The sequence below is a fragment of the Salmo salar genome, chromosome ssa15 (assembly GCF_905237065.1).
Source record: "Salmo salar chromosome ssa15, Ssal_v3.1, whole genome shotgun sequence".
NCBI classification, from domain to species: Eukaryota; Metazoa; Chordata; class Actinopteri; order Salmoniformes; family Salmonidae; genus Salmo; species Salmo salar.
Genome location: NC_059456.1, coordinates 4,620,000 through 4,645,447, shown reverse-complemented (window position 1 = coordinate 4,645,447; position 25,448 = coordinate 4,620,000). Strand labels below are relative to the sequence as shown.

Here is a 25,448-nt window from a genome sequence, read left to right as displayed (position 1 = left end):
TCTATTAATATATATCTATAACTGTATATAACAGTATGTCTGTTTACTGACCTGCTGTAAGAGGACGTGGCCTTCCAGAGCTGGTAGGGAGAATCAAAGGACTGGGTATATCTATTAATATATATCTATAACTGTATATAACAGTATGTCTGTTTACTGACCTGCTGTAAGAGGAGGTAGCGTTCCAGAGCTGGTAGGGAGAATCAAAGGACTGGGTATATCTATTAATATATATCTATAACTGTATATAACAGTATGTCTGTTTACTGACCTGCTGTAAGAGGAGGTAGCCTTCCAGAGCTGGTAGGGAGAATCAAAGGACTGGGCGCTCCAGATGAGCTGCATGTCGAACTCTATCCCCCCCAGGTGGTCCGGGGCCATCAGGTGGGACTTGTGCCCAGGCAGGGTGTGGTGCTCGGGGACAAACTGGCCCCTGAACTTGGCGTGTGTTTTGAACTCGATGACCAGACGGCCATCTTCTCTTATGTAGATCCTGATGATTTGGAGTCTGGCTGACAGAACGCTGTCTGTCTGGATGCCTAGTGGACACAGGAACATACCAGTTAAATGGAGTTACACAGAAACAAACCAGTTTAATGGAGTAACACAGAAACATACCAGTTTAATGGAGTAACACAGAAACATACCAGTTAAATGGAGTAACACAGAAACATACCAGTTAAATGGAGTTACACAGAAACATACCAGTTAAATGGAGTAACACAGGAACATACCAGTTAAATGGAGTTACACAGAAACAAACCAGTTTAATGGAGTAACACAGAAACATACCAGTTAAATGGAGTTACACAGAAACATACCAGTTAAATGGAGTTACACAGAAACATACCAGTTAAATGGAGTTACACAGAAACATACATACATGTATAATATTACATTTAACACTCACACATAGCCCCTTATACATCCCCCCTACCGCAGCCCCCCCACCACCACAGCCCCCCCACACACACAGCCCCCCACACACACACAGCCCCCCCCCCACACACAGCCCCCCCCCCCCCCACACACACACACAGCCCCCACCCACACACACACAGCCCCCCCACACACCCCCCCCACACACACACACCTGTCCTCCAGAGCACGGTGTCGTAGAAGAAAGAGAACTCCATTTCAGTGTGGTGTTCCAGAGAAGCCCAGCCCCTGGGAGCCGTTACGTAGATATACGACACATAGAGAGGAACCTGCACCGTCAGGAACGACTGCGCCGAGTCACGCACCTGGGGGGACATAGCGCATGACATAAGATAAAGTGACAGGAAATAACACTACTCAACCAGGAACAACTGATTGACGAACCTGTGGGGGGGGCATACACAAGACATGACCAAGTTGACACCGTATGATATGACGTAATGCTACTAAACATGGCATGATATAAGGTGACATACAGTAGCAACACCTGTAGTCAGTCCTAGAATGTTTTGCATACTGTGGTTGGGATGAGTCACATGTAAACTCTATCTGATCATTCAAGCCTTCTACTGCCTGTGTGCTCACGTGACTGGGAAACCAAAGTCAATGCAAATCAACCTGACTAGCCAATGTGGACACAATAGTACTGTGGACTCCAATCATAATGTCTTATGGTGTGTAAAGGGATATCTGTGATAATATTATGTCCACTAGTAATGTGCCAGAAATGGAAAGCCTCCAAAAATGAAAGGAAACAGAAGTGAATTCAGAGCATGATAAACACTAGAGTACAGTGTGACCCCTAACCCTCTATGTGACCCCTAGCCCTCTATGTGACTCCTATCCCTCTACGTGACCCCTATCCCTCTACGTGACCCCTAGCCCTCTACGTGACCCCTAGCCCTCTACGTGACCCCTAGCCCTCTACGTGACCCCTAGCCCTCTATGTGACCCCTAACCCTCTATGTGACCCCTAACCCTCTATGTGACCCCTAACCCTCTATGTGACCCCTAACCCTCTATGTGACCCCTAACACTCTATGTGACCCCTAACCCTCTATGTGACCCCTAACCCTCTATGTGACCCCTAACCCTCTATGTGACCCCTAACACTCTATGTGACCCCTAACCCTCTATGTGACCCCTAACCCTCTACGTGACCCCTAGCCCTCTACGTGACCCCTAGCCCTCTATGTGACCCTCTAAGTGACCCCTAACCCTCTACGTGACCCCTAACCCTCTATGTGACCCCTAACACTCTATGTGGCCCCTAGCCCTCTATGTGGCCCCTAACCCACTATGTGACCCTCTAACCCTCTATGTGACCCCTAGCCCTCTACGTGACCCCTAGCCCTCTACGTGACCCCTAACCCTATGTGACCCCTAACCCTCTATGTGACCCTCTAACCCACTGCAGGGCGTATTGTAGCGTACCTGGAAGTCAGCAGTGACTGAGCCTCCACAGACGTCTATGAGTTCCGTCATGTCGTAGTAGGCATCGAAGGTCCAGATACAGCTCTTCAGGTTGAGGTGTTTGTACAGCTGGATGCTCTTAGCCTCTCTGACACTGGGGTTGAACTGATAGGGTCTGTCATAACCCGGACCCAGAGAGATACTGTCATACTGGACATCATCCAGGAAACCCGTCTCTGAAACACATATCAAACACACTTTTGTTAAAGGGAGGATTTATATTATTTGGTGCACATCAGTGTGTGTGTGTGTGTGTGTGTGTGTGTGTGTGTGTGTGTGTGTGTTGAAGCGTAAGTGCATTTTAAGGATGAGTGGCTGTGTGTTCAAGCACGTGTGTGTGATCAAGCACGTGTGTGTGTGTGTGATCAAGTGTGTGTATGCTCACCAGAGACCCCCTGCAGGTCTTTGAGAGTGACCAGGTTTGAACAGATGTGCTGCTGTCTGTAGATGGACTCTGACAGCAGGAAGTGAAGGTTGTGGAGGGGCATGCTGGACACTAGGGGCAGCATACCATCCTGGTGGGGGATCTGCACCGAGATGTGGATACTGCAGAAGAAAAAGAAGACAACAAAAGGTTAGTGTTATATAACTATTATATACCATATGGAGGTGTTCTAGAACTATTGCTCAGTTGGTAGAGCATGGTGTTTGCAATGGTGTTTGCAACGCCAGGGTTGTGGGTTCGATTCCCACGGGAGGCCAGTATGGGGGGAAAAAAAAGTATATGAATTGAAATGTATGCATTCAGTACTGTAAGTCGCTCTGGATAAGAGCGTCTGCTAAATGACTAAAATGTAAAAAAAAATGTATTATAGACCATATGGAGGTGTTCTAGAACTATTATAGACCATATGCAGATATGTTTGTGTTTGGTGAGCTCATCGGTTGGGTAGCTTCTTGTGTTATAGTATGTTTGGCTGCATGACTGTTTGTGTGTTTGCACACCTGCTCATTGTGTTTGTGTGTGTGTGAATGACTCCCTGCTCACCGGTTGGGGTGCTCCTTGTGTTTGACATCCAGATACTTCAGACTGGCGATGAACGACTGGGCCTGGAACCCTCGGGCTGTTCCCGTGGTAACAGGGGTGTGGCATATGGAACCCTCGGTGCCAATGGTTGCTATGTTACTCCTCAGGGGTGTTCCAAGATGGCCGGACTTGTCCCGGGCCTGGGCCACACAGCGCACATGGAACCTCCGAGAGAAATAGATACTGTCCAGGACCTGTGGAGCAAATACAGTCAGTCAGTCAGTCAATCAGCCAGTTAGTCAGTTAGTCAGTCAGTCAGTCAGCCAGGCAGTCAGTCAGCCAGTTAGTCAATTAATCAATCAGCCAGCCAGCCAATCAGTCAGTCAGTCAATTAATCAGTCAGTCAGTCAATTAATCAGTCAGTCAATCAGTCAGACAGTCAGTCAGTTAATTAATCAATCAGCCTGTCAGTCAATCAGCCAATCAATCAATCAGTCAATCAGCCAATCAGTCAATCAATCAGTCAATCAGTTAATTAATCAATCAGACAGTCAGTCAGACAATCAGCCTGTCAATCAGTCAGTCAATCAGTCAGTCAGTCAGTCAGTCAATCAGTCAGCCAGCCAGTCAGTCAGTTAGTCAGTCAGTCAGCCAGTCAGTCAATCAATCATTCAGTCAATCAGTCAGCCAGTCAATCAGTCAGCCAGTCAATCAGTCAGCCAGTCAATCAGTCAGCCAGTCAATCAGTCAGCCAGTCACGCCAGTTAGTCAGTCAGCCAGTCAGTCAATCAATCATTCAGTCAATCAGTCAGCCAGCCAGTCAGTCTGTCAATCAGTCAGTCAATCAGTAAATCAATCAGTCAATCAGTCAGTCAGTCAATCAGTCAGTCAGTCAATCAGTCAATCAGTCTGTCAATCAGCTGAAGAAATTCATTTTTGTAAACGCTCACAGACACACACAAACACACAGACTACAACAGAACATTCTCCTACATATCATTACCACTAGTAACTGATTCTACACTCATAGAAATAACAGGTGCTAAGTAGAACCATAACGGGTTCTTTGGTTTGTCCCCATAGGGGAACCCTTTTTGGTGCTTCATAGAATCCTCAGTAAATGGTTCGACCTAGAACCGTTTTATCATCTAAAGGTTCTTCCTAGAACCCTCTATGAACGGTTCCATCAGCCTTATTAGCCTTTAAGATGTAACTTTTTCTGACTATACTAGACTATGAGTGTAAAAAACATTAAGGACAACTTCCTAAAATTGAGTTGCCTTGCCCATTCACCCTCTGAATGGCACACATACAAAATCCATGTTTCAATTGTCTCAAGGCTTAAAAATACTTCTTTAACCTGTCTCCTCCCTTTCATCTACACTGACTGAAGTGGACCTTTTCTGCTCGCTTGGAGGCAAGCAACACAGAAGCATGCATGAGAGCACCAGCTGTTCCGGACGACTGTGTGATCATGCTCTCCGTAGAGCATAATAAACAACAGGTCAACATTCACAAGGCCGCGGGGCCAGACGGATTACCAGGACGTGTACTCATTGCATGCGTGGACCAACTGGCAAGTGTCTTCACTGACATTTTCAACCTCTCCCTGACCGAGTCTGTAATACCTACATGTTTCAAGCAGACCACCATAGTCCCTGTGCCCAAGAAAGAGAAGGTAGCCTGCCTAAATGACTACATCCCCGTAGCCATGTAATGCTTTGAAAGGCTGGTCATGGCTCACATCAACACCATCATTCCGGAAACCCTAGACCCACTCCAATTTGCATACCGCCCCAACATATCCACAGATGATGCAATCTCGATTGCACTCCACACTTCTGTTTCCCACCTAGTCAAAAGGAACACCTATGTGAGAATGCTGTTCATTGACTACAGCTCAGCATTCAACACCTTAGCACCCAGAAAGCTCATCACTAAGCTAAGGACCCTGGGACTAAACACCTCCCTCTGCAACTTGAACCTGGACTTCCTGACGGGCTGCCCCCAGGTGGTAAGGGTAGGTAACAACAAATCTGCCACGCTGATCCTCAATACGGGAGCCCCTCAGGGGTGCGTGCTTAGTCCCTTCCTGTACTCCCTGTTCATCCACGACTGTGTGGCCAAGCACGACTCCAACACCATCATTAAGTTTGCCTTACGACACAACAGTGGAAGGCCTGACCACCGACAACGATGAGACAGACTATAGGTAGGAGATCAGAGATCTGGCAGTGTAGTGCCAGGACAACAACCTCTCCCTCAACGTGAGCAAGACAAAGGAGCTGATCCTGGAACACAGGAAAAGGAAGGGCCGAACACGCCCTCATTAACATCGACGAGGCTGTAGTGGAGCAGGTCGAGAGTTTCAAGTACCTTGGTGTCCACATCACCAACAAACTATCATGGTCCAAACACACCAAGACCCTCAGGAGACTGAAAAGAATAAGCATGGGTCCCCAGATCCTCAAAAAGTTCCACAGCTGCAACATCGAGAGCATCCTGACTGGTTGCATGACCGCCTGGTATAGCAACTGCTCGGCATCCGACCGTAAGGCGCTACAGAGGGTAGTGCGTACGGCCCAGTACCTCACTGGGGCCAAGCTTCCTGCCATCCAGGACCTATACACTATGCAGTGTCAGAGGAAGGCCCCCAAAATTGTCAAAGACTCCAGTCATCTATTGCTGCTGCTACTACTATCACTACTACTACTGCTACTATTACTACTACTATCACTATCACTACTACTACTGCTACTACTACTACTACTATCACTACTACTACTACTGCTACTATTACTACTACTATCACTATCACCACTACTACTGCTACTACTACTATCACTACTACTACTACTACTATCACAACTACTACTACTACTACTACTGCTACTACTATAGTGCTGCTACTACTAGTACTACTATACTACTATTACTATTGTACTACTACTACTACTACTACTACTACTACTACTACTACTACTACTACTACTACTACTACTACTACTACCACTACTACTGCACTACTACCACTACTACTATCACTACTACTACTACCACTACTACTGTCAATACTACTACTATAGTGCTGCTACTACTACTACTACCACTACTGCTACTACTACTATAGTGCTGCTACTACTACTACTACTATACTACTACTATACTGCTACTACAAATGCTACTACTACTACTCAAATCAAAGTTTATTTGTCACGTGCACCGAATACAACAGGTGTAGACCTTACAGTGAAATGCTTACTTACAGGCTCTAACCAATAGTTGCGAAGAAGAAAAAAAAGAATGTATGTGTGTGTGTGGGTAAGTAAAGAAATAAAACAACAGTAAAAAGACATTTGAAAATAAGAGTAGCAAGGCTATATACAGACACCGGTTAGTCAGGCTGATTGAGGTAGTATGTATATGTGGGTATGGTTAAAGTGACTATGCATATATGATGAACAGAGAGTAGCAGTAGTGTAAAAAGAGGGGTTGGCGGGTGGTGGGACACAATGCAGATAGCCCGGTTAGCCAATGTTCGGGAGCACTGGTTGGTCGGGCCAATTGAGGTAGTATGTACATGAATGTATAGTTAAAGTGACTATGCATATAAGATAAACAGAGAGTAGCAGCAGCGTAAAAGAGGGGTTGGGGGGGCACACAATGCAAATAGTCTGGGTAACCATTTGGTTACCTGTTCAGGAGTCTTATGGCTTGGGGGTAAAAACTGTTGAGAAGCCTTTTTATCCTAGACTTGGCATTCCGGTACCGCTTGCCATGCGGTAGTAGAGAGAACAGTCTATGACTGGGGTGGCTGGGGTCTTTGACTATTTTTAAGGCCTTCCTCTGACACCGCCTGGTGTAGAGGTCCTGGATGGCAGGCAGCTTTGCCCCAGTGATGTACTGGGCCGTACGCACTACCCTCTGAAGTGCCTTGCGGTCGGAGGCCGAGCAATTGCCGTACCAGGCAGTGATGCAACCGGTCAGGATGCTCTCGATGTTGCAGCTGTTGAACCTTTTGAGGATCTGAGGACCCATGCCAAATCTTTTTAGTTTCCTGAGGGGGAATAGGCTTTGTCATGTCCTCTTCACAAATGTCCTGGTGTGTTTGGACCATTCTAATTTGTTGTTGATGTGGACACCAAGGAATTTGAAGCTCTCAACCTGCTCCATTACAGCCCCGTTGATGAGAATGGGGACGTGCTCGGTGCTCCTTTTCCTGTGGTCCACAATCATCTCCTTAGTCTTGGTTACGTTGAGGGATAGGTTGTTATTCTGGCACCACCCGGCCAGGTCTCTGACCTCCTCCCTATAGGCTGTCTCGTTGTTGTCGGTGATCAGGCCTACCACTGTTGTAGTACTGCTACTACTACTGCTACTACTACTACTATACTGCTACGACTACTACTCGACTACTCACCATATGGTTAACACCAGTATAGGGTGTGGTATCAGTGACGGTCTCGAAGGGTGACCTGGCCCCGTTGGTGTCTGTAGGGGCAGCCACCTCCCAGGAGAAGTGAACAGAGGTCTGGTTGATGCCTGCCTCGTTGCAGCGCTCCCTCATCACAGAGTATTTGGAGTAGTGCGGGTCGCAGGGCGTCACACACACCAAGGGGTAACCAGGCGCAGGCTGCTTCTTACTGCCCTCCTTAGACACCTCAGCCACGTTGTCATAGTCTGACAGAGATACCACCTGGAAGAGAGAGGGAGGTAGGGTGGGTGTTGGGAGTAAGTGTAATTGATTGGGGTCAATTCCTCATTTTTATTCAAGACTGTTAACAGAAGAAAGGGTTTATCGTGAAATATGTCACATCATTAATCATATATTAAAGGTAGGCTTTAGGCCAGAGAAGATACTGTAAGTATCTGTGGCTACAATCTTTGAGGGAAAGTTTAAAGTTTATGTTTTTTTTGTCTTGGCTCTTTTTCTGGCAAGTTCTGAAAATAATAGTTTTATTAAAATTACATTATAATTCAGATTGAATTAAGTAATGCTCCTTACGATGGGCGTGGCCGGGAGAATGAGACTCCCTGCTGCTTCCTGGTCCAGGATGGTGACTGTTGCCGTGGTGATCTCTCCAAGCACTGCCTCCACCGGATCGTCAGGACCGAGGACCAATGAGAAGGACTCGTGCCACTCCCTGTCCTCATTGGACAGAATCTCCACTTTGAACAGGATGTGGTCCATGCCTTCATAGAAAGACCAAAAAAGTTAAGTCAATATTTCCTTATGCTGCATCGTCGACATGTGATGGAAAATACCTTCAATAATGTAAAAATGTATTACATTTCCTGTCAAAATCCCTCTGAAACAGGTGAATACAAATATACAGGAGCCAGTCTGAGCAATCACTAAAGGGAATGTGATTGGCTTTGAGGTTCTTGTAGCCAGATATACAAACTATACTACCCATAGTGTTCCTTCTCAATAAGTCTTACTGACCAGGGGTGAATTTGAGGACCCTGCTCTTGGGGTTGTAGTCCACTCCGGACTGGGCTGATCCGTCCCGGGTGCTGCAGCGGACCTTGGAGGTGCGGTCCTGGTCTCCTGTCCTGACCACCTTGATGTTAAGCACCTCGATGCCGTCTGGCCCGGGGGGCTCCCGCACCTGGTACGACGTCTGCTCAAACTCTATGGTGGGGGCTGGGGAAGTACAAAAAGGTACAATGAAAATGTGAAATTGAACATGCAATGCATATTTGTTTTTACATTGACTGAGCTTTTTTTGTCTATGTAAAAGTATGCCCTGTGTTTCTGTTTGTAATGTTGTACAATGCCGTTATCTTAGGCAATGTAATACATGCCATACAAAGTCAGTGTTCTCAAACTATCAACTCTGAGTTTGTAACTCTACTGATCGCTAGTGAAGGTCTTACACACCCCTTACACAGTCTTCACATGTTGCTACCTTAAAATTACATCTAAAAAGGGATTCAATTTCATGTTTTTCCTACCGATCTACACAACCTACTCCATATTTTTCGAAGTGAAAAAGAAATTATCGTCAATGTTTCTAATTAATACAATTTTTACAAAAATAATGGACATATGTTGCCTTAAGAGTTGTTCAAACCTTATTCAAAATTATTCACAGCTGTAATAAAAAAATAAAAAAATGTAACCTTTATTTAAATAGGCAAGTCAGTTAAGAGCAAATTTTTATTTACAATGATGGCATACCGGGGAACAGGGGGTTAACCGCCTTGTTCAGGGGCAGAACGAAAGTTTTTTACCTCGTAAGCTCGGGGATTGGATCTAGCAACCTTTCAGTTTCCTGGCCCAAAGCTCTAACCACTAGGCTACCTGCCGCTCACTAGTGACTGCGTACAACTCGTTAATAAAGAGAAAAGCACAGAGAATAGTGAAGCCTGTGTGTTGCTTACCGTCCTCGTCGTTAGTGATGGTTACCGTGACAATGTCACTAACTCCCACCATAGCCCCGCTCCAGTGGTCCCCCTGCGGTGTCCCAAGATGCACCTGGAACTCCTCCTCTGGCTCGAACACAGAGTCGTCATTGATGTGCACCGTGCAGTTTTTTACCTGGACCATCATCATCATTAGCATCATCAACAACATCATCATCATAACATCAAAGCCAACGTTATTGGTCTAGGAGTGCTTTATACAGAAGGTTGTGTTTTTATCCCATTGGGCAGAGTGCTATACGTACCAACTATTATAACTGCTGTGAAGAATCTCTGTGGGCTTGATAAAGAACCTACCTTCTCTCCCTTGAGGAAGGCGATACGTGAGTCGTCCGCGTTCCTCCTCTCCTCAAAGTCGTCCATGACCATGGCAGACATGGTACGCGTGAAGCAGCGGACAGAGGACTTGACCGTCAGGTCTCCCGTTCTAACGATGGGGATGTTCAGCACGCCTGCCTTCTCCTTCACCTTGTACGCCGTCTTCTCAAACTGCATGCTGGGTACTGGGAGGGTGGCATTGCGGGGTAAATGAGTAGTGATTATGATTGAGGAAGTACTGTATGATGAAATTACAATTTCAGATGAAATTCTCTGTTTTCCAAAACTCGGTCCTGACCCCACCCAGCACTACACAGCTGACTACACAGCTGACTCAATCAACCAACTCATCATCAAGCTTGATTATTTTCAGATTGGAAACCCTGCCCTAGAAGACAGGTGGGTGTGTGTGTGTGTGTGTGTGTGTGTGTGTGTGTGTGTGTGTGTGTGTGTGTGTGTGTGTGTGTGTGTGTGTGTGTGTGTGTGTGTGTGTGTGTGTGTGTGTGTGTGCGTGTTAGGTATTGGTACACGTACGATCCAAGGTATCAGTGATGACCACGGAGGCTTCGAAGGGTTCGAGGAGCACCGCCCCCTGAGGGGAGGAGAGGAACACTACAAAAGCCTCCGCCCCCTCAATGGCTGGGTTCTGAATGTCATCCATGATGGTCAGACTGCACGTCTGGGAGAGAGAGAGAGAGAGAGAGAGAGATAAGAGAAGGGAGAGAGAGAGAGAGAGAAGAGAGAGAGATAAGAGAGAGAAGAGAGAGAGAGCGATAAGAGAGAGAAGAGAGAGAGAGAGAGAGAGAGAGAGAGAGAGACAGAGAGAGAGAGAGAGAGAGAGAGAGAGAGAGAGAGAGAGAGAGAGAGAGAGAGAGAGAGAGAGAGAGAGAGAGAGAGAGAGAGAGAGAGAGAGAGAGAGAGAGAGAGAGAGAGAGAGAGAGAGAGAGAGAGAGAGAGAGAAGAGAAAGAAAGAGAGAGAGAGAGAGAAGAGAGAGAGAGAGAGAGAGAGAGAGAGAGAGAGAGAGAAAGAAAGAGATAGGGGAAAGAGACAGACCATGACACTAAATTCCTACTCTCACAAAAAGCAACACAAGACGAAAATATTTTAGGAAATGTATCATATCAATGACATTGTCATTGTATCTAATGTCAACACATCTATGAAGATCAAATGCTTTGAATTATACCTGCTCTTGAAAAATGCTAATCTGACATTTCATAAAATGTATCATTAAACTGGTAAATATAACACAGGGGACTGCTATTAAAGTCAATGATAGACTCTGCGGTCTATTACCATAGCAACGTAGTTTTATTACAGGTGACAGGTTCACTACACATCACTGCATTCATTACCAGAAAGTAGGCTGTCCCTCTTTGAGGTGTCGTAGGTCAATTCCCACCGTACCTAACATCTTTAATATCCTTTAGACGTAAGAGTTAGCATGCCCGGTGTTTAAATGTCGATAAGGAATGTATTTGTTTCTCTTCAGTGTTCGTAATTTAGTATATTTGTATTATTTTGTATTTTGTAAATTGTTTACATGCAGGGCTTCCCATTAAAGAGACCTTGGTCTCAATGAGACTTCCTGTTAAAAGTAAGATAAATACAAAAATGTACCTCCATAGTCTTGCCAGCTTTGAACTCCACCTTCCTGGAGGAGGGGATGTAGTCGACCCCGGGGGTGGCGGAGGGGGGATCAGAGGGGCGCGTGGCACACCACACAGAGGTCACCGACGACAGGTCACTCCCCTGGCGCAACACCGGAATCTCTATGGTGCCTGGAAGTCAAAGGTCAGACGTTACGGGGTTAGAGGGCAGAGGTTAGGGATACTTCCTGTTCTCCAATGGTTAATGCATGCAGTGAAATACATCTATCGATTCTTGAAGAATATAACTAGGAAATACCTTATGAACTTAATAAAGCCCTTTTACTCTGGCACAGGGATGGACAACTCCAGTCCTTGGGGGCCTGATTGGTGTCACACTTTTGTCCCAGCTAACACACCTGAATCAGCCGTGTTTGCTCGGGATGGGCGAAAGCGTGACACCCCACCAGGTTGCCCATCCCCGCTCTAGCACAACCCAACATTTGAGGTCGTAGATTGTAAAGTCACCACAGATATAACTTCCTCAGTAACACTTTACTGCAGGTAGACTGCTTAATAACGGCTTATGAGCCTTTATAACTAACGCCTTATAATCTCTCACCAGCGTCCTCGCTGTACGTAAACGTAGCGTTGCCCAGGGATACCGTTGAAGCATCATTTGGTCCGTCAATGACCACCTTTGCCACTTTAACATCACCCATGCGGGCGTTATCCGAGGCATCCGATAGGTGGAGCTCGAACTCCTCTGAGAGTTCGTATTCGCTGTCATCAATGAGCTTGACGTCACAGGTGGACATGGAGATGCCGGGGCCGAAGATGACTCTGCTGTCAACAGTCATACCTCGACTCTTATAGTCAGACCCAGACTCCAGGCCGTGTAGACTGCTACCCTTAGCTGACTTAGGGACCGTGTAACAGAGAGCTGAGACCGTACTGCTGGTGTCACCTGGAGGGAGAGAACAGGGAGAGGCGGTGGTGAAAGGAGGCAGGAGAGGGGAGGAAGAGAGGTGAGGAGGAGTGGAGCAGAGGAAGGAAGGGAGGAAGGAAGAGGGGGAGAGGGAGGAAAAGAATAGATTAAGGTTGCCTTCCTGAACAGGGTTGATAGGGTCAATAAAATGTTCAATCACTTCCTCAATTAAAAATTTGCCATTGTTTAAAATACAAGTATTTTTTTATTGAATTTCAGACATTGGGGTGCTCAAGATAATTATTTTGGACCCCCCCAGGTAGGATCCTAGAATCCTTAACCTTGGTGTCCCAGATAACATTGTTGGACTTCCTGGATAAGTTTGCATGTCTGGTTGCCACCGTGAAGCATGGAGGAGGAGATGTGATGGTATGGGGGTGCTTTGCTGGCGATTTATTTTGAATTCAAGGCACACTTAACCAGCATGGCTACCACAGCATTCTGCAGCGATACGCCATCTCATCTGGTTTGCGCTTAATGGGACTATCATTTGTTTTTCAACAGGACAATGACCCAACACACCTCCAGACTGTGTAAGGGCTATTTGACCAAGAAGGAGAGTGATGGAGTACTGCATCAGATGACCTGGCCTCCACAATCACCCGACCTCATCCCAATTGAGATAGTTTGGGATGAGTTGGACCGCAAAGGGAAGGAAAAGCAGCCTACAAGTGCTCAGCATATGTGGGAACTCCTTCAAGACTGTTGGAAAAGCATTCCAGGTGAAGCTGGTTGAGAGAATGCCAAGAGTGTGCAAAGCTGTCATCAAGGCAAAAGGTGGCTACTTGGAAGAATCAAAACATTTGTTCAACACTTTTTTGGTTACTACATGATTCCATATGTGTTATTTCATAGTTTTGATGTCTTCACTATTATTCTACAATGTAGAAAATAGTTAAAAAAAACGTGAATGAGTAGGTGTATGCACATTTTTGACTGGTACTGTAGGTTTAAGGTTAGTATCCTCCTTGCCTTTCTTTATATTGGAGTGTGTATGAAGCCGGTACTGGTTGACATGGCAGAGTTAAGGTTATGTACATACTAGTTTATTATGTTTAGGGTTAATACCTTTCCTCTCTATGGGGGCGTGTATGAAGCCAGTACTCTCGTTGACGTGGTAAATCTTCTTGTCAAACTGCAGCGTGGGTTCGTCCTCTGTGTCGTTGATGTTGACGCTGGCGTGGGTCACCTGACCCAGGAGGGCATAGACGGGCATGCTAAGCTCCACCTGGAAACTCTCCACACCCTCAAACACCTTGTCATCCTGGATCACTATGGTACACACCTTGGTGTCCTCCCGCTCGTCAAACTGGACCTGGAGACAGAGAGAAGAGACGTTTTGTGGCCATTTCTTCAACACAGGATGTACATGAAATGTCTCATTGTCTCATTTATCCTGTAAAACATGTTTTGGGGTTGTGTTTTTATATTGTATCCCTCTGTATAATAATGCCCAGTACTTTTAATTAGCAATGCCAAGGTGGCGATGCCAGTGTAGTGTTGCCCGTACCTGTCCAGCGTACTCCACGTAGTCCTGCTGCCCGGGACGAGAGCCCACACTGGAGGTCGAGGTGGCGGTGCCCTGTTCCGTACGACACAGCACGATGGCATACTGGTTCAGGTTGCCCGTCCTCTTCACTGTGACTGACACCGTGCCAGCCTTCTCACTCACATTGTAGCTGTATGGGAGGGGAACAGACGGCCTCAGTCACATAAACATACAGTTTTTGAGAGATACAATTACAGTATAATAGCTGAAATGGACTTTGTGGCCAGTGAGAGGAGAGAATTGTGTAAAACAGCGACCAGATCCAGCAAACCCATTAATTTTTATTTTATTTAACTAGGCAAGTCAGTTAAGAACAAATTCTTATTTTCAATGACGGCCTACCGGGGAAGAGCGGGTTAACTGCCTTGTTCAGGGGCAGAATGACAGATTTGTACCTTGTCAGCTCAGGGACTCAATCATGCAACCTTTCAGTTACTAGTCCAACGCTCTAACCGCTTGGCTACCTGCTGCCATAAGACGTATACATGTCTTAAACATACACAAGTTTTGAATTAGCTCAGGAAGAGTCTGAAGTTTCTCCCCATTCCAGTCACATGGTCAAGAAAATCTCTGGGCCATACTTGTGACAGAAAAGATGTACTGTGAAGAAGAGCTGTCCTTGTTTCTCTCACCTCCTGTGTTGGAAGCTGATGAGGGACCACTGGATATGGAACAGGTTATCAGAGACAACGTTGGGCTTGCTGTCCTTCACCAGGAACTTAAAGTTGTCCATGGTCTCTGTCACGCTCTCCTCATGGAGCACGTAGCGGATCAAGCCCAGGTTAATGTCAGCTGGAGGGCAGGGGACGACGTTAGCACAATGTTAGGACGACGTTAGAAAAATGTTAGGACGACGTTAGAACAACATTACTTGCATTAAAAGGGACAAACTTTAAGACAGAAATCACTGAAGAAGAAGAAAATAATCAGATAGAATGTTTAGTTTGGTCACTCTGGTGACTATACGCTTGCACACCAGGCACGTGCACAGATAGGAGTCAACCTGTGCCCAGCACATGCCCCTTTGCCCTCCCACTCACCATGTGCCCTTTTAGGTGATGGTCAAGGTTATTACAGTAAACTAAAACTGAAACTAAAACAGGTTGTGGTCAGTAGTTGTGTGGGATGTGGTCAGTAATTGTGTGGTTGTGGTCAGTAGTTGTGGTCAGTAATTGTGTGGTTTATGGTCAGTAATTGTGTGGTTGTGGTCAGTAATTGTGTGGTTTATGGTCAGTAATTGTGTGGTTTATGGTCAGTAATTGTGTGGTTGTGGTCAGTAATTAAAAACTAAAACTATACTGAAACTATGATATTCGACACCAAAAATATTATTAATATATATTTTTTTAAAACATAAATGATGTTCAGTTTAATACATTTTTTTCAAGCTTTTATCTCTAATGGGGTTTTCAAGCTTCTGAATCTGGCAGGTAAACGTTGCCAGGAAATGGCGAAGTTTCAAATAGGCCGAGCATCCCTATTACTATCTATCTAGTATCTCTAGACGGATGGGTTGCCTCCCACAATGTACCAATGTTCCAGCACACACGTCCAGCTGGGACAGAGAGTTGGAACAGGGAAGACCGTCACTGCCTTATCCTGTGACATTACCGCCTTGTCCACTTGCTGCTAGCTAGCTAGCGAGATGGAGAATACAAAGGTTATTTTGATAGTCTGAATCACCTTGTCCACTTGCTGCTAGCTAGCTAGCTAGCGAGATGGAGAATGCAAAGGTTATTTTGATAGTCTGAATCACCTTGTCCACTTGCTGCTAGCTAGCGAGATGGAGAATGCAAAGGTTATTTTGATAGTCTGAATCACCTTGTCCACTTGCTGCTAGCTTGCTAGCTAGCGAGATGGAGAATGCAAAGGTTATTTTGATAGTCTGAATCACCTTGTCCACTTGCTGCTAGATAGCTAGCTAGCGAGATGGAGAATGCAAAGGTTATTTTGATAGTCTGAATCACCTTGTCCACTTGCTGCTAGCTAGCTAGCTAGCGAGATGGAGAATGCAAAGGTTATTTTGATAGTCTGAATCACCTTGTTCACTTGCTGCTAGCTAGCTAGCTAGCGAGATGGAGAATGCAAAGGTTATTTTGATAGTCTGAATCACCTTGTCCACTTGCTGCTAGCTAGCTAGCTAGCGAGATGGAGAACGCAAAGGTTATTTTGATAGTCTGAATCACCTTGTCCACTTGCTGCTAGCTAGCTAGCTAGCGAGATGGAGAACGCAAAGGTTATTTTGATAGTCTGAATCACCTTGTCCACTTGCTGCTAGCTAGCTAGCTAGCGAGATGGAGAACGCAAAGGTTATTTTGATAGTCTGAATCACCTTGTCCACTTGCTGCTAGCTAGCTAGCTAGCGAGATGGAGAACGCAAAGGTTATTTTGATAGTCTGAATCACATTGTCCACTTGCTGCTAGCTAGCTAGCTAGCGAGATGGAGAACGCAAAGGTTATTTTGATAGTCTGAATCACCTTGTCCACTTGCTGCTAGCTAGCGAGATGGAGAATGCAAAGGTTATTTTGAGAGTCTGAATCACCTTGTCCACTTGCTGGTAGCTAGCTAGCTAGCGAGATGGAGAATGCAAAGGTTATTTTGATAGTCTGAATCACCTTGTCCACTTGCTGCTAGCTAGCTAGCTAGCGAGATGGAGAATGCAAAGGTTATTTTGATAGTCTGAATCACCTTGTTCACTTGCTGCTAGCTAGCTAGCTAGCGAGATGGAGAATGCAAAGGTTATTTTGATAGTCTGAATCACCTTGTCCACTTGCTGCTAGCTAGCGAGATGGAGAATGCAAAGGTTATTTTGATAGTCTGAATCACCTTGTCCACTTGCTGCTAGCTAGCTAGCTAGCGAGATGGAGAATGCAAAGGTTATTTTGATAGTCTGAATCACCTTGTTCACTTGCTGCTAGCTAGCTAGCTAGCGAGATGGAGAATGCAAAGGTTATTTTGATAGTCTGAATCACCTTGTCCACTTGCTGCTAGCTAGCTAGCTAGCGAGATGGAGAATGCAAAGGTTATTTTGATAGTCTGAATCACCTTGTTCACTTGCTGCTAGCTAGCTAGCTAGCGAGATGGAGAATGCAAAGGTTATTTTGATAGTCTGAATCACCTTGTCCACTTGCTGCTAGCTAGCGAGATGGAGAATGCAAAGGTTATTTTGATAGTCTGAATCACCTTGTCCACTTGCTGCTAGCTTGCTAGCTAGCGAGATGGAGAATGCAAAGGTTATTTTGATAGTCTGAATCACCTTGTCCACATGCTGCTAGCTAGCTAGCTAGCGAGATGGAGAATGCAAAGGTTATTTTGATAGTCTGAATCACCTTGTTCACTTGCTGCTAGCTAGCTAGCTAGCGAGATGGAGAATGCAAAGGTTATTTTGATAGTCTGAATCACCTTGTCCACTTGCTGCTAGCTAGCGAGATGGAGAATGCAAAGGTTATTTTGATAGTCTGAATCACCTTGTCCACTTGCTGCTAGCTAGCTAGCTAGCGAGATGGAGAATGCAAAGGTTATTTTGATAGTCTGAATCACCTTGTCCACTTGCTGCTAGCTAGCTAGCTAGCGAGATGGAGAATGCAAAGGTTATTTTGATAGTCTGAATCACCTTGTCCACTTGCTGCTAGCTAGCGAGATGGAGAATGCAAAGGTTATTTTGATAGTCTGAATCACCTTGTTCACTTGCTGCTAGCTAGCTAGCTAGCGAGATGGAGAATGCAAAGGTTATTTTGATAGTCTGAATCACCTTGTCCACTTGCTGCTAGCTAGCTAGCTAGCGAGATGGAGAACGCAAAGGTTATTTTGATAGTCTGAATCACCTTGTCCACTTGCTGCTAGCTAGCTAGCTAGCGAGATGGAGAACGCAAAGGTTATTTTGATAGTCTGAATCACCTTGTCCACTTGCTGCTAGCTAGCTAGCTAGCGAGATGGAGAACGCAAAGGTTATTTTGATAGTCTGAATCACCTTGTCCACTTGCTGCTAGCTAGCTAGCTAGCGAGATGGAGAACGCAAAGGTTATTTTGATAGTCTGAATCACATTGTCCACTTGCTGCTAGCTAGCTAGCTAGCGAGATGGAGAACGCAAAGGTTATTTTGATAGTCTGAATCACCTTGTCCACTTGCTGCTAGCTAGCGAGATGGAGAATGCAAAGGTTATTTTGAGAGTCTGAATCACCTTGTCCACTTGCTGGTAGCTAGCTAGCTAGCGAGATGGAGAATGCAAAGGTTATTTTGATAGTCTGAATCACCTTGTCCACTTGCTGCTAGCTAGCTAGCTAGCGAGATGGAGAATGCAAAGGTTATTTTGATAGTCTGAATCACCTTGTTCACTTGCTGCTAGCTAGCTAGCTAGCGAGATGGAGAATGCAAAGGTTATTTTGATAGTCTGAATCACCTTGTCCACTTGCTGCTAGCTAGCGAGATGGAGAATGCAAAGGTTATTTTGATAGTCTGAATCACCTTGTCCACTTGCTGCTAGCTAGCTAGCTAGCGAGATGGAGAATGCAAAGGTTATTTTGATAGTCTGAATCACCTTGTTCACTTGCTGCTAGCTAGCTAGCTAGCGAGATGGAGAATGCAAAGGTTATTTTGATAGTCTGAATCACCTTGTCCACTTGCTGCTAGCTAGCGAGATGGAGAATGCAAAGGTTATTTTGATAGTCTGAATCACCTTGTCCACTTGCTGCTAGCTTGCTAGCTAGCGAGATGGAGAATGCAAAGGTTATTTTGATAGTCTGAATCACCTTGTCCACTTGCTGCTAGCTAGCTAGCTAGCGAGATGGAGAATGCAAAGGTTATTTTGATAGTCTGAATCACCTTGTTCACTTGCTGCTAGCTAGCTAGCTAGCGAGATGGAGAATGCAAAGGTTATTTTGATAGTCTGAATCACCTTGTCCACTTGCTGCTAGCTAGCGAGATGGAGAATGCAAAGGTTATTTTGATAGTCTGAATCACCTTGTCCACTTGCTGCTAGCTAGCTAGCTAGCGAGATGGAGAATGCAAAGGTTATTTTGATAGTCTGAATCACCTTGTCCACTTGCTGCTAGCTAGCGAGATGGAGAATGCAAAGGTTATTTTGATAGTCTGAATCACCTTGTCCACTTGCTGCTAGCTAGCTAGCTAGCGAGATGGAGAATGCAAAGGTTATTTTGATAGTCTGAATCACCTTGTCCACTTGCTGCTAGCTAGCTAGCTAGCGAGATGGAGAATGCAAAGGTTATTTTGATAGTCTGAATCACCTTGTCCACTTGCTGCTAGCTAGCGAGATGGAGAATGCAAAGGTTATTTTGATAGTCTGAATCACCTTGTTCACTTGCTGCTAGCTAGCTAGCTAGCGAGATGGAGAATGCAAAGGTTATTTTGATAGTCTGAATCACCTTGTCCACTTGCTGCTAGCTAGCTAGCTAGCGAGATGGAGAACGCAAAGGTTATTTTGATAGTCTGAATCACCTTGTCCACTTGCTGCTAGCTAGCTAGCTAGCGAGATGGAGAACGCAAAGGTTATTTTGATAGTCTGAATCACCTTGTCCACTTGCTGCTAGCTAGCTAGCTAGCGAGATGGAGAACGCAAAGGTTATTTTGATAGTCTGAATCACCTTGTCCACTTGCTGCTAGCTAGCTAGCTAGCGAGATGGAGAACGCAAAGGTTATTTTGATAGTCTGAATCACATTGTCCACTTGCTGCTAGCTAGCTAGCTAGCGAGATGGAGAACGCAAAGGTTATTTTGATAGTCTGAATCACCTTGTCCACTTGCTGCTAGCTAGCGAGATGGAGAATGCAAAGGTTATTTTGAGAGTCTGAATCACCTTGTCCACTTGCTGGTAGCTAGCTAGCTAGCGAGATGGAGAATGCAAAGGTTATTTTGATAGTCTGAATCACCTTGTCCACTTGCTGCTAGCTAGCTAGCTAGCGAGATGGAGAATGCAAAGGTTATTTTGATAGTCTGAATCACCTTGTTCACTTGCTGCTAGCTAGCTAGCTAGCGAGATGGAGAATGCAAAGGTTATTTTGATAGTCTGAATCACCTTGTCCACTTGCTGCTAGCTAGCGAGATGGAGAATGCAAAGGTTATTTTGATAGTCTGAATCACCTTGTCCACTTGCTGCTAGCTAGCTAGCTAGCGAGATGGAGAATGCAAAGGTTATTTTGATAGTCTGAATCACCTTGTTCACTTGCTGCTAGCTAGCTAGCTAGCGAGATGGAGAATGCAAAGGTTATTTTGATAGTCTGAATCACCTTGTCCACTTGCTGCTAGCTAGCGAGATGGAGAATGCAAAGGTTATTTTGATAGTCTGAATCACCTTGTCCACTTGCTGCTAGCTTGCTAGCTAGCGAGATGGAGAATGCAAAGGTTATTTTGATAGTCTGAATCACCTTGTCCACATGCTGCTAGCTAGCTAGCTAGCGAGATGGAGAATGCAAAGGTTATTTTGATAGTCTGAATCACCTTGTTCACTTGCTGCTAGCTAGCTAGCTAGCGAGATGGAGAATGCAAAGGTTATTTTGATAGTCTGAATCACCTTGTCCACTTGCTGCTAGCTAGCGAGATGGAGAATGCAAAGGTTATTTTGATAGTCTGAATCACCTTGTCCACTTGCTGCTAGCTAGCTAGCTAGCGAGATGGAGAATGCAAAGGTTATTTTGATAGTCTGAATCACCTTGTCCACTTGCTGCTAGCTAGCTAGCTAGCGAGATGGAGAATGCAAAGGTTATTTTGATAGTCTGAATCACCTTGTCCACTTGCTGCTAGCTAGCTAGCTAGCGAGATGGAGAATGCAAAGGTTATTTTGATAGTCTGAATCACCTTGTCCACTTGCTGCCTTAGTGTAAACATCCCGCCAGACACAAGGTAGTAGCTAACTAGCTAGCTAGCGAGATAAAGAACGCAGAGGTTATTTTGCTAGTTTGAATCATCTATTACTAAAACCACGGCAAAGGGTTTTCCTGCAAACTTTGGTTTCAAATCGGGACGTTCTGAGATGTCCTACAGGCTACGGAAATAGTTATATTTTTCAGGCTTGGTCCTACCGAAACTCGTGATTTGTTGGGAGAGTTTTCTGTCGGAAGAGGACCCTCCCCCAAAATATTTCCCCCCCCCCCAAAATGTCCAAGAGAATCTGACATCCTCCGCAGACCTATTGCTGTTACTGAAAGTCTGGGATTTCCAAGACTACTACCTATCACTAGCTAACAGGGAAGAAATACAACTCACAACAACACATAAATGGCTCCTAGCTTCCCATTCATAGCTAATTGTTTAATTCAGCATTCAATTTCAGCATTTTAATACATTTCTTAATTTCCTGCACTGTGTTATCATGGACGTTGTCACGCAGCAGAGAGAGGCAAAAAGACAGAGAAGAGCTGTTACTTCAACAACCCTCGCTCAGACCCAACTCCATCCCTTCCTCAGTCGGCAGCAGCAACACAGTCTAAACTCTAAGTAACCTCCAAATACTAAAATATTCACACAAGTCACTAGCCACCCAGCCATATATCTTGAGTTAGAAAAATATGAATATTATCTTGTTATTATTTAAGAGCATTAAAGATAAATCACAATCAGTAGATAACTAGCTAACTAGCAGATGTACATTAATGTACATTAACCATCAACGATCGGCTGACAGCTGTTCCAGATGTCAATCACATCTTTAGGAGGCACCGTAACTAGCTGGCTTACAATTTGTGATGAGTGTGTCGCAGAAATAAATAGGCCAATGCAAAATAAAAGAATGTGTGTTGCTCGAGGCAGTTGGTATGTTATGACTTTCAAGATATTAATTATGAGTCGTTAGGTTTTTTTTTAAGTGGGGGGGGCTTTTCCAGTTTGAGCTCCTGCCCAGTGAAAGTTTTGTGCACTGCCCTGTCTCACACACACAGACAACCCCCCCCCCACACACACACACACAAACACAACACAAACACACACACACCATACCTTGTGTGAAGGAGGTGATAGGAGCCCCAGGTTTTAGTTTGCTCTCTAGGAAGCCGTGTTTAGGCTCTGCTGTGACCTCATAGACCAGCTGACCGTCGTCGGTGTCTGGGTCCATGCTCAACAGCTCCTTCTTACTGATCAGGTTGGTGGCCTGCAACATCAATAAATCAATCAGTCAGTCAACCAATCAATCAGTTATAGTCTAGGAATAAAAATCAGTCAGTCAACCAATCAATCAGTTATAGTCTAGAAATAAAAATCAGGCAGTCAATCAATCAGTTATAGTCTAGAAATAAAAATCAGTCAGTCAACCAATCAATCAGTTATAGTCTAGAAATAAAAATCAGGCAGTCAATCAATCAGTTATAGTCTAGAAATAAAAATCAGTCAGTCAACCAATCAATCAGTTATAGTCTAGAAATAAAAATCAGGCAGTCAATCAATCAGTTATAGTCTAGGAATAAAAATCAGGCAGTCAATCAATCAGTTATAGTCTAGGAATAAAAATCAGGCAGTCAATCGATCAGTTATAGTCTAGGAATAAAAATCAGGCAGTCAATCGATCAGTTATAGTCTAGGAATAAAAATCAGGCAGTCAATCAATCAGTTATAGTCTAGGAATAAAAATCAGGCAGTCAATCGATCCGTTATAGTCTAGAAATAAAAATCAGGCAGTCAATCAGTTATAGTCTAGGAATAAAAATCAGGCAGTCAATCAATCAGTTATAGTCTAGAAAATAAATCAGTCAGTCAATCAATCAGTTATAGTCTAAAAAAATATCTATCAATCAGTCAAATGTATTGTCCAGAGGGGTATAGTACAATCTACTTAAGGTTTTCTAAAGCTAGCCAGCTTCAGTTAGCCAGCTTCAGTTAGCCAGCTTCACATTCCTCAGGCTTCATCCATACTACGATGGTGGATATTGTTCATCTGCCTGCCGCTAACTCTAGCAGCCTAGTAATTGGGCGTGCCCTTTTCAGTTCGGTACCGAGTCAATGTGCAGGGGTACAGGTCCATCGAGGTAATTTGTAAAGTGACTATGCATCAATTATAAACAGCAGCAGTGTAAAAACAAGGGGGGGGGGGGGTCAATGTAAATAGTCCGGGTGGCCATTTGATTAGTTTAGTTGTTCAGCAGTCTTATGGCTTGGGGGGTTAGAAGCTGGGAACGCCTTACGGTCAGATGCAGAGCGGTTACTATGGTGCAGCTGTAGAACTTTTTGAAACTTCACGCACAATAAAACTTTTATGACTTAAATATCAATTTTATCGACACGAGTGAGGGGAAAAAAGGTATTCGTGCATTGATAAGCTCACCAAAGATGGAATTAATGATAAGTAATAAAATAAAGACTGCACTTTTAAAAGCCTATTTGCACGATAACTGTTCTTTCATTTTGATTTCGGCACAATTGAAAATGCGGTACTGATTCGCCCATGGATTGATGTTCCAGCGTTGTCGCAATGAAGCTTTCGGCATTAGGACTAGTCATGTGCAAACTGAAGGGGATGACACAATCTTCGTGAGAGGGATGGAATCTGATTTCACTGGTCTTCAACTCAGATCTCAGACACTTCATTCAGGACGTCCCTGAGCAGGTTCGTTCTGAAAGAGTCGTTACCATATAAATGTACCTGACTAAAAAAGGTTGAGCCACCGTCGTGGTACCGGCTATCCTGAGTTGAACTCAGAGTTGACCTTAGTTAACTCGCTAACTCCTCAAACCACATACGTAGTATAGTGCTCCGGGAAAATCAATATGAGAAACGGGGTTTAATTCAACTCCACCTGTCACTCCATCCAACACCAGCAGGGGGAGCGAGCGTAACACAAACGAAATACAGATAGGCCTAGCCATGCAATTATATTTTATTAACATAGGTAGATCTACCCTGGCTATTAAATTATATTCAACCTAGTAAATTCTATATTTATTTAACTGCATTGTTGGTTAAGGGCTTGTAGGTAATCATTTCACGTTAAGGTTTGCACCTGTTGTATTCGGCGCATGTGACAAATACAATTTGATTTGATTTGATTTTTAGTTTGTTTCCTATAATTATAACTCCAAAGGTGACTAGCCTGTTTTACCTTGTTGTCCATGTACTCCTGGCGATGTGGTATGGTATTATATGGTATGAAATGGTGTGGTATGGTATTATATGGTATGGTATTATATGGTATGGTGTGGTATGGTATTATATGGTATGGTATTATATGGTATGGTGTGGTATGGTATTATATGGTATGGTATTATATGGTATGGTATGGTATAGTATTATATGGTATGGTGTGGTATGGTATTATATGGTATGATATTATATGGTATCGTGTGGTATGGAATTATATGGTATGATATTATATGGTATGGTGTGGTATGGTATTATATGGTATGGTGTGGTGCGGTATTATATGGTATGGTGTGATGTGGTATTATATGGCATGGTGTGATGTGGTATTATATGGTATGGTGTAGTATTATATGGTATGGTGTGGTATGGTACTATGTGGTATGGTATGGTATGGTGTAGTATTATATGGTATGGTGTGGTATGGTATTATATGGTATGGTGTGGTATTATATGGTATGGTATTATATGCTGTGGTATTATATGGTATGGTGTTATATGGTATGGTATGGTATTGTATGGTGTGGTATTGTGTGGTATGACATGGTGTGCTATGGTATGGTACGGTGTAGTATGGTGTGGTATTATATGTGGTAATATTGTATGGTATGGTATAATATTAAATGGTATGGTGTGGTACGGTATTATATGGTATTGTATGGTGTGGTATGGTGTGGTATTATATGGTATGGTGTGGTATTATATGGTGTGGTATTATATGGTATGGTATTGTATGGTGTGGTATGGTATTATATGGTATGGTAATTATATGGTATGGTATTATATGGTGTGGTATGGTATTATATGGTATGGTATTATATGGTATGGTATTATATGGTGTGGTATGGTATTGTATGGTATTGTATGGTATGGTATTATATGGTGTGGTATGGTATTGTATGGTATTATATGGTATGGTATTATATGGTGTGGTATTGTATGGTGTGGTATGGTATTATATGGTATGGTGTTATATGGTATTATATGGTATGGTATTATATGGTGTGGTATGGTATTGTATGGTATTATATGGTATGGTATTGTATGGTATTATATGGTATTGTATGGTATTATATGGTATGGTATTATATGGTATGGTATTATATGGTGTGGTAT

At 44.2% G+C, this 25,448-nt stretch overlaps 1 protein-coding gene across 4 annotated transcripts in view; it reads right to left on the bottom strand.

The window, feature by feature from the left end:
• The window catches only part of LOC106570894 (extracellular matrix organizing protein FRAS1), a 364,444-nt gene that overhangs the window by 6,659 nt on the left and 332,337 nt on the right, over window positions 1–25,448 (bottom strand). For all 4 annotated transcript variants that reach the window (XM_045695383.1, XM_045695380.1, XM_045695381.1 and 1 more), the window contains 17 exons: window positions 22,202–22,352; window positions 14,886–15,045; window positions 14,215–14,383; window positions 13,773–14,019; window positions 12,339–12,683; window positions 11,748–11,908; window positions 10,661–10,805; window positions 10,106–10,311; window positions 9,767–9,923; window positions 8,826–9,026; window positions 8,385–8,572; window positions 7,800–8,075; window positions 3,401–3,633; window positions 2,798–2,958; window positions 2,374–2,588; window positions 1,094–1,244; window positions 272–539 (listed from right to left, as the gene is read on the bottom strand). In XM_045695383.1, coding sequence (XP_045551339.1) covers window positions 272–539; window positions 1,094–1,244; window positions 2,374–2,588; window positions 2,798–2,958; window positions 3,401–3,633; window positions 7,800–8,075; window positions 8,385–8,572; window positions 8,826–9,026; window positions 9,767–9,923; window positions 10,106–10,311; window positions 10,661–10,805; window positions 11,748–11,908; window positions 12,339–12,683; window positions 13,773–14,019; window positions 14,215–14,383; window positions 14,886–15,045; window positions 22,202–22,352 — 3,434 coding nt within the window. The remainder of the gene's footprint in view (window positions 1–271; window positions 540–1,093; window positions 1,245–2,373; window positions 2,589–2,797; window positions 2,959–3,400; window positions 3,634–7,799; window positions 8,076–8,384; window positions 8,573–8,825; window positions 9,027–9,766; window positions 9,924–10,105; window positions 10,312–10,660; window positions 10,806–11,747; window positions 11,909–12,338; window positions 12,684–13,772; window positions 14,020–14,214; window positions 14,384–14,885; window positions 15,046–22,201; window positions 22,353–25,448) is intronic.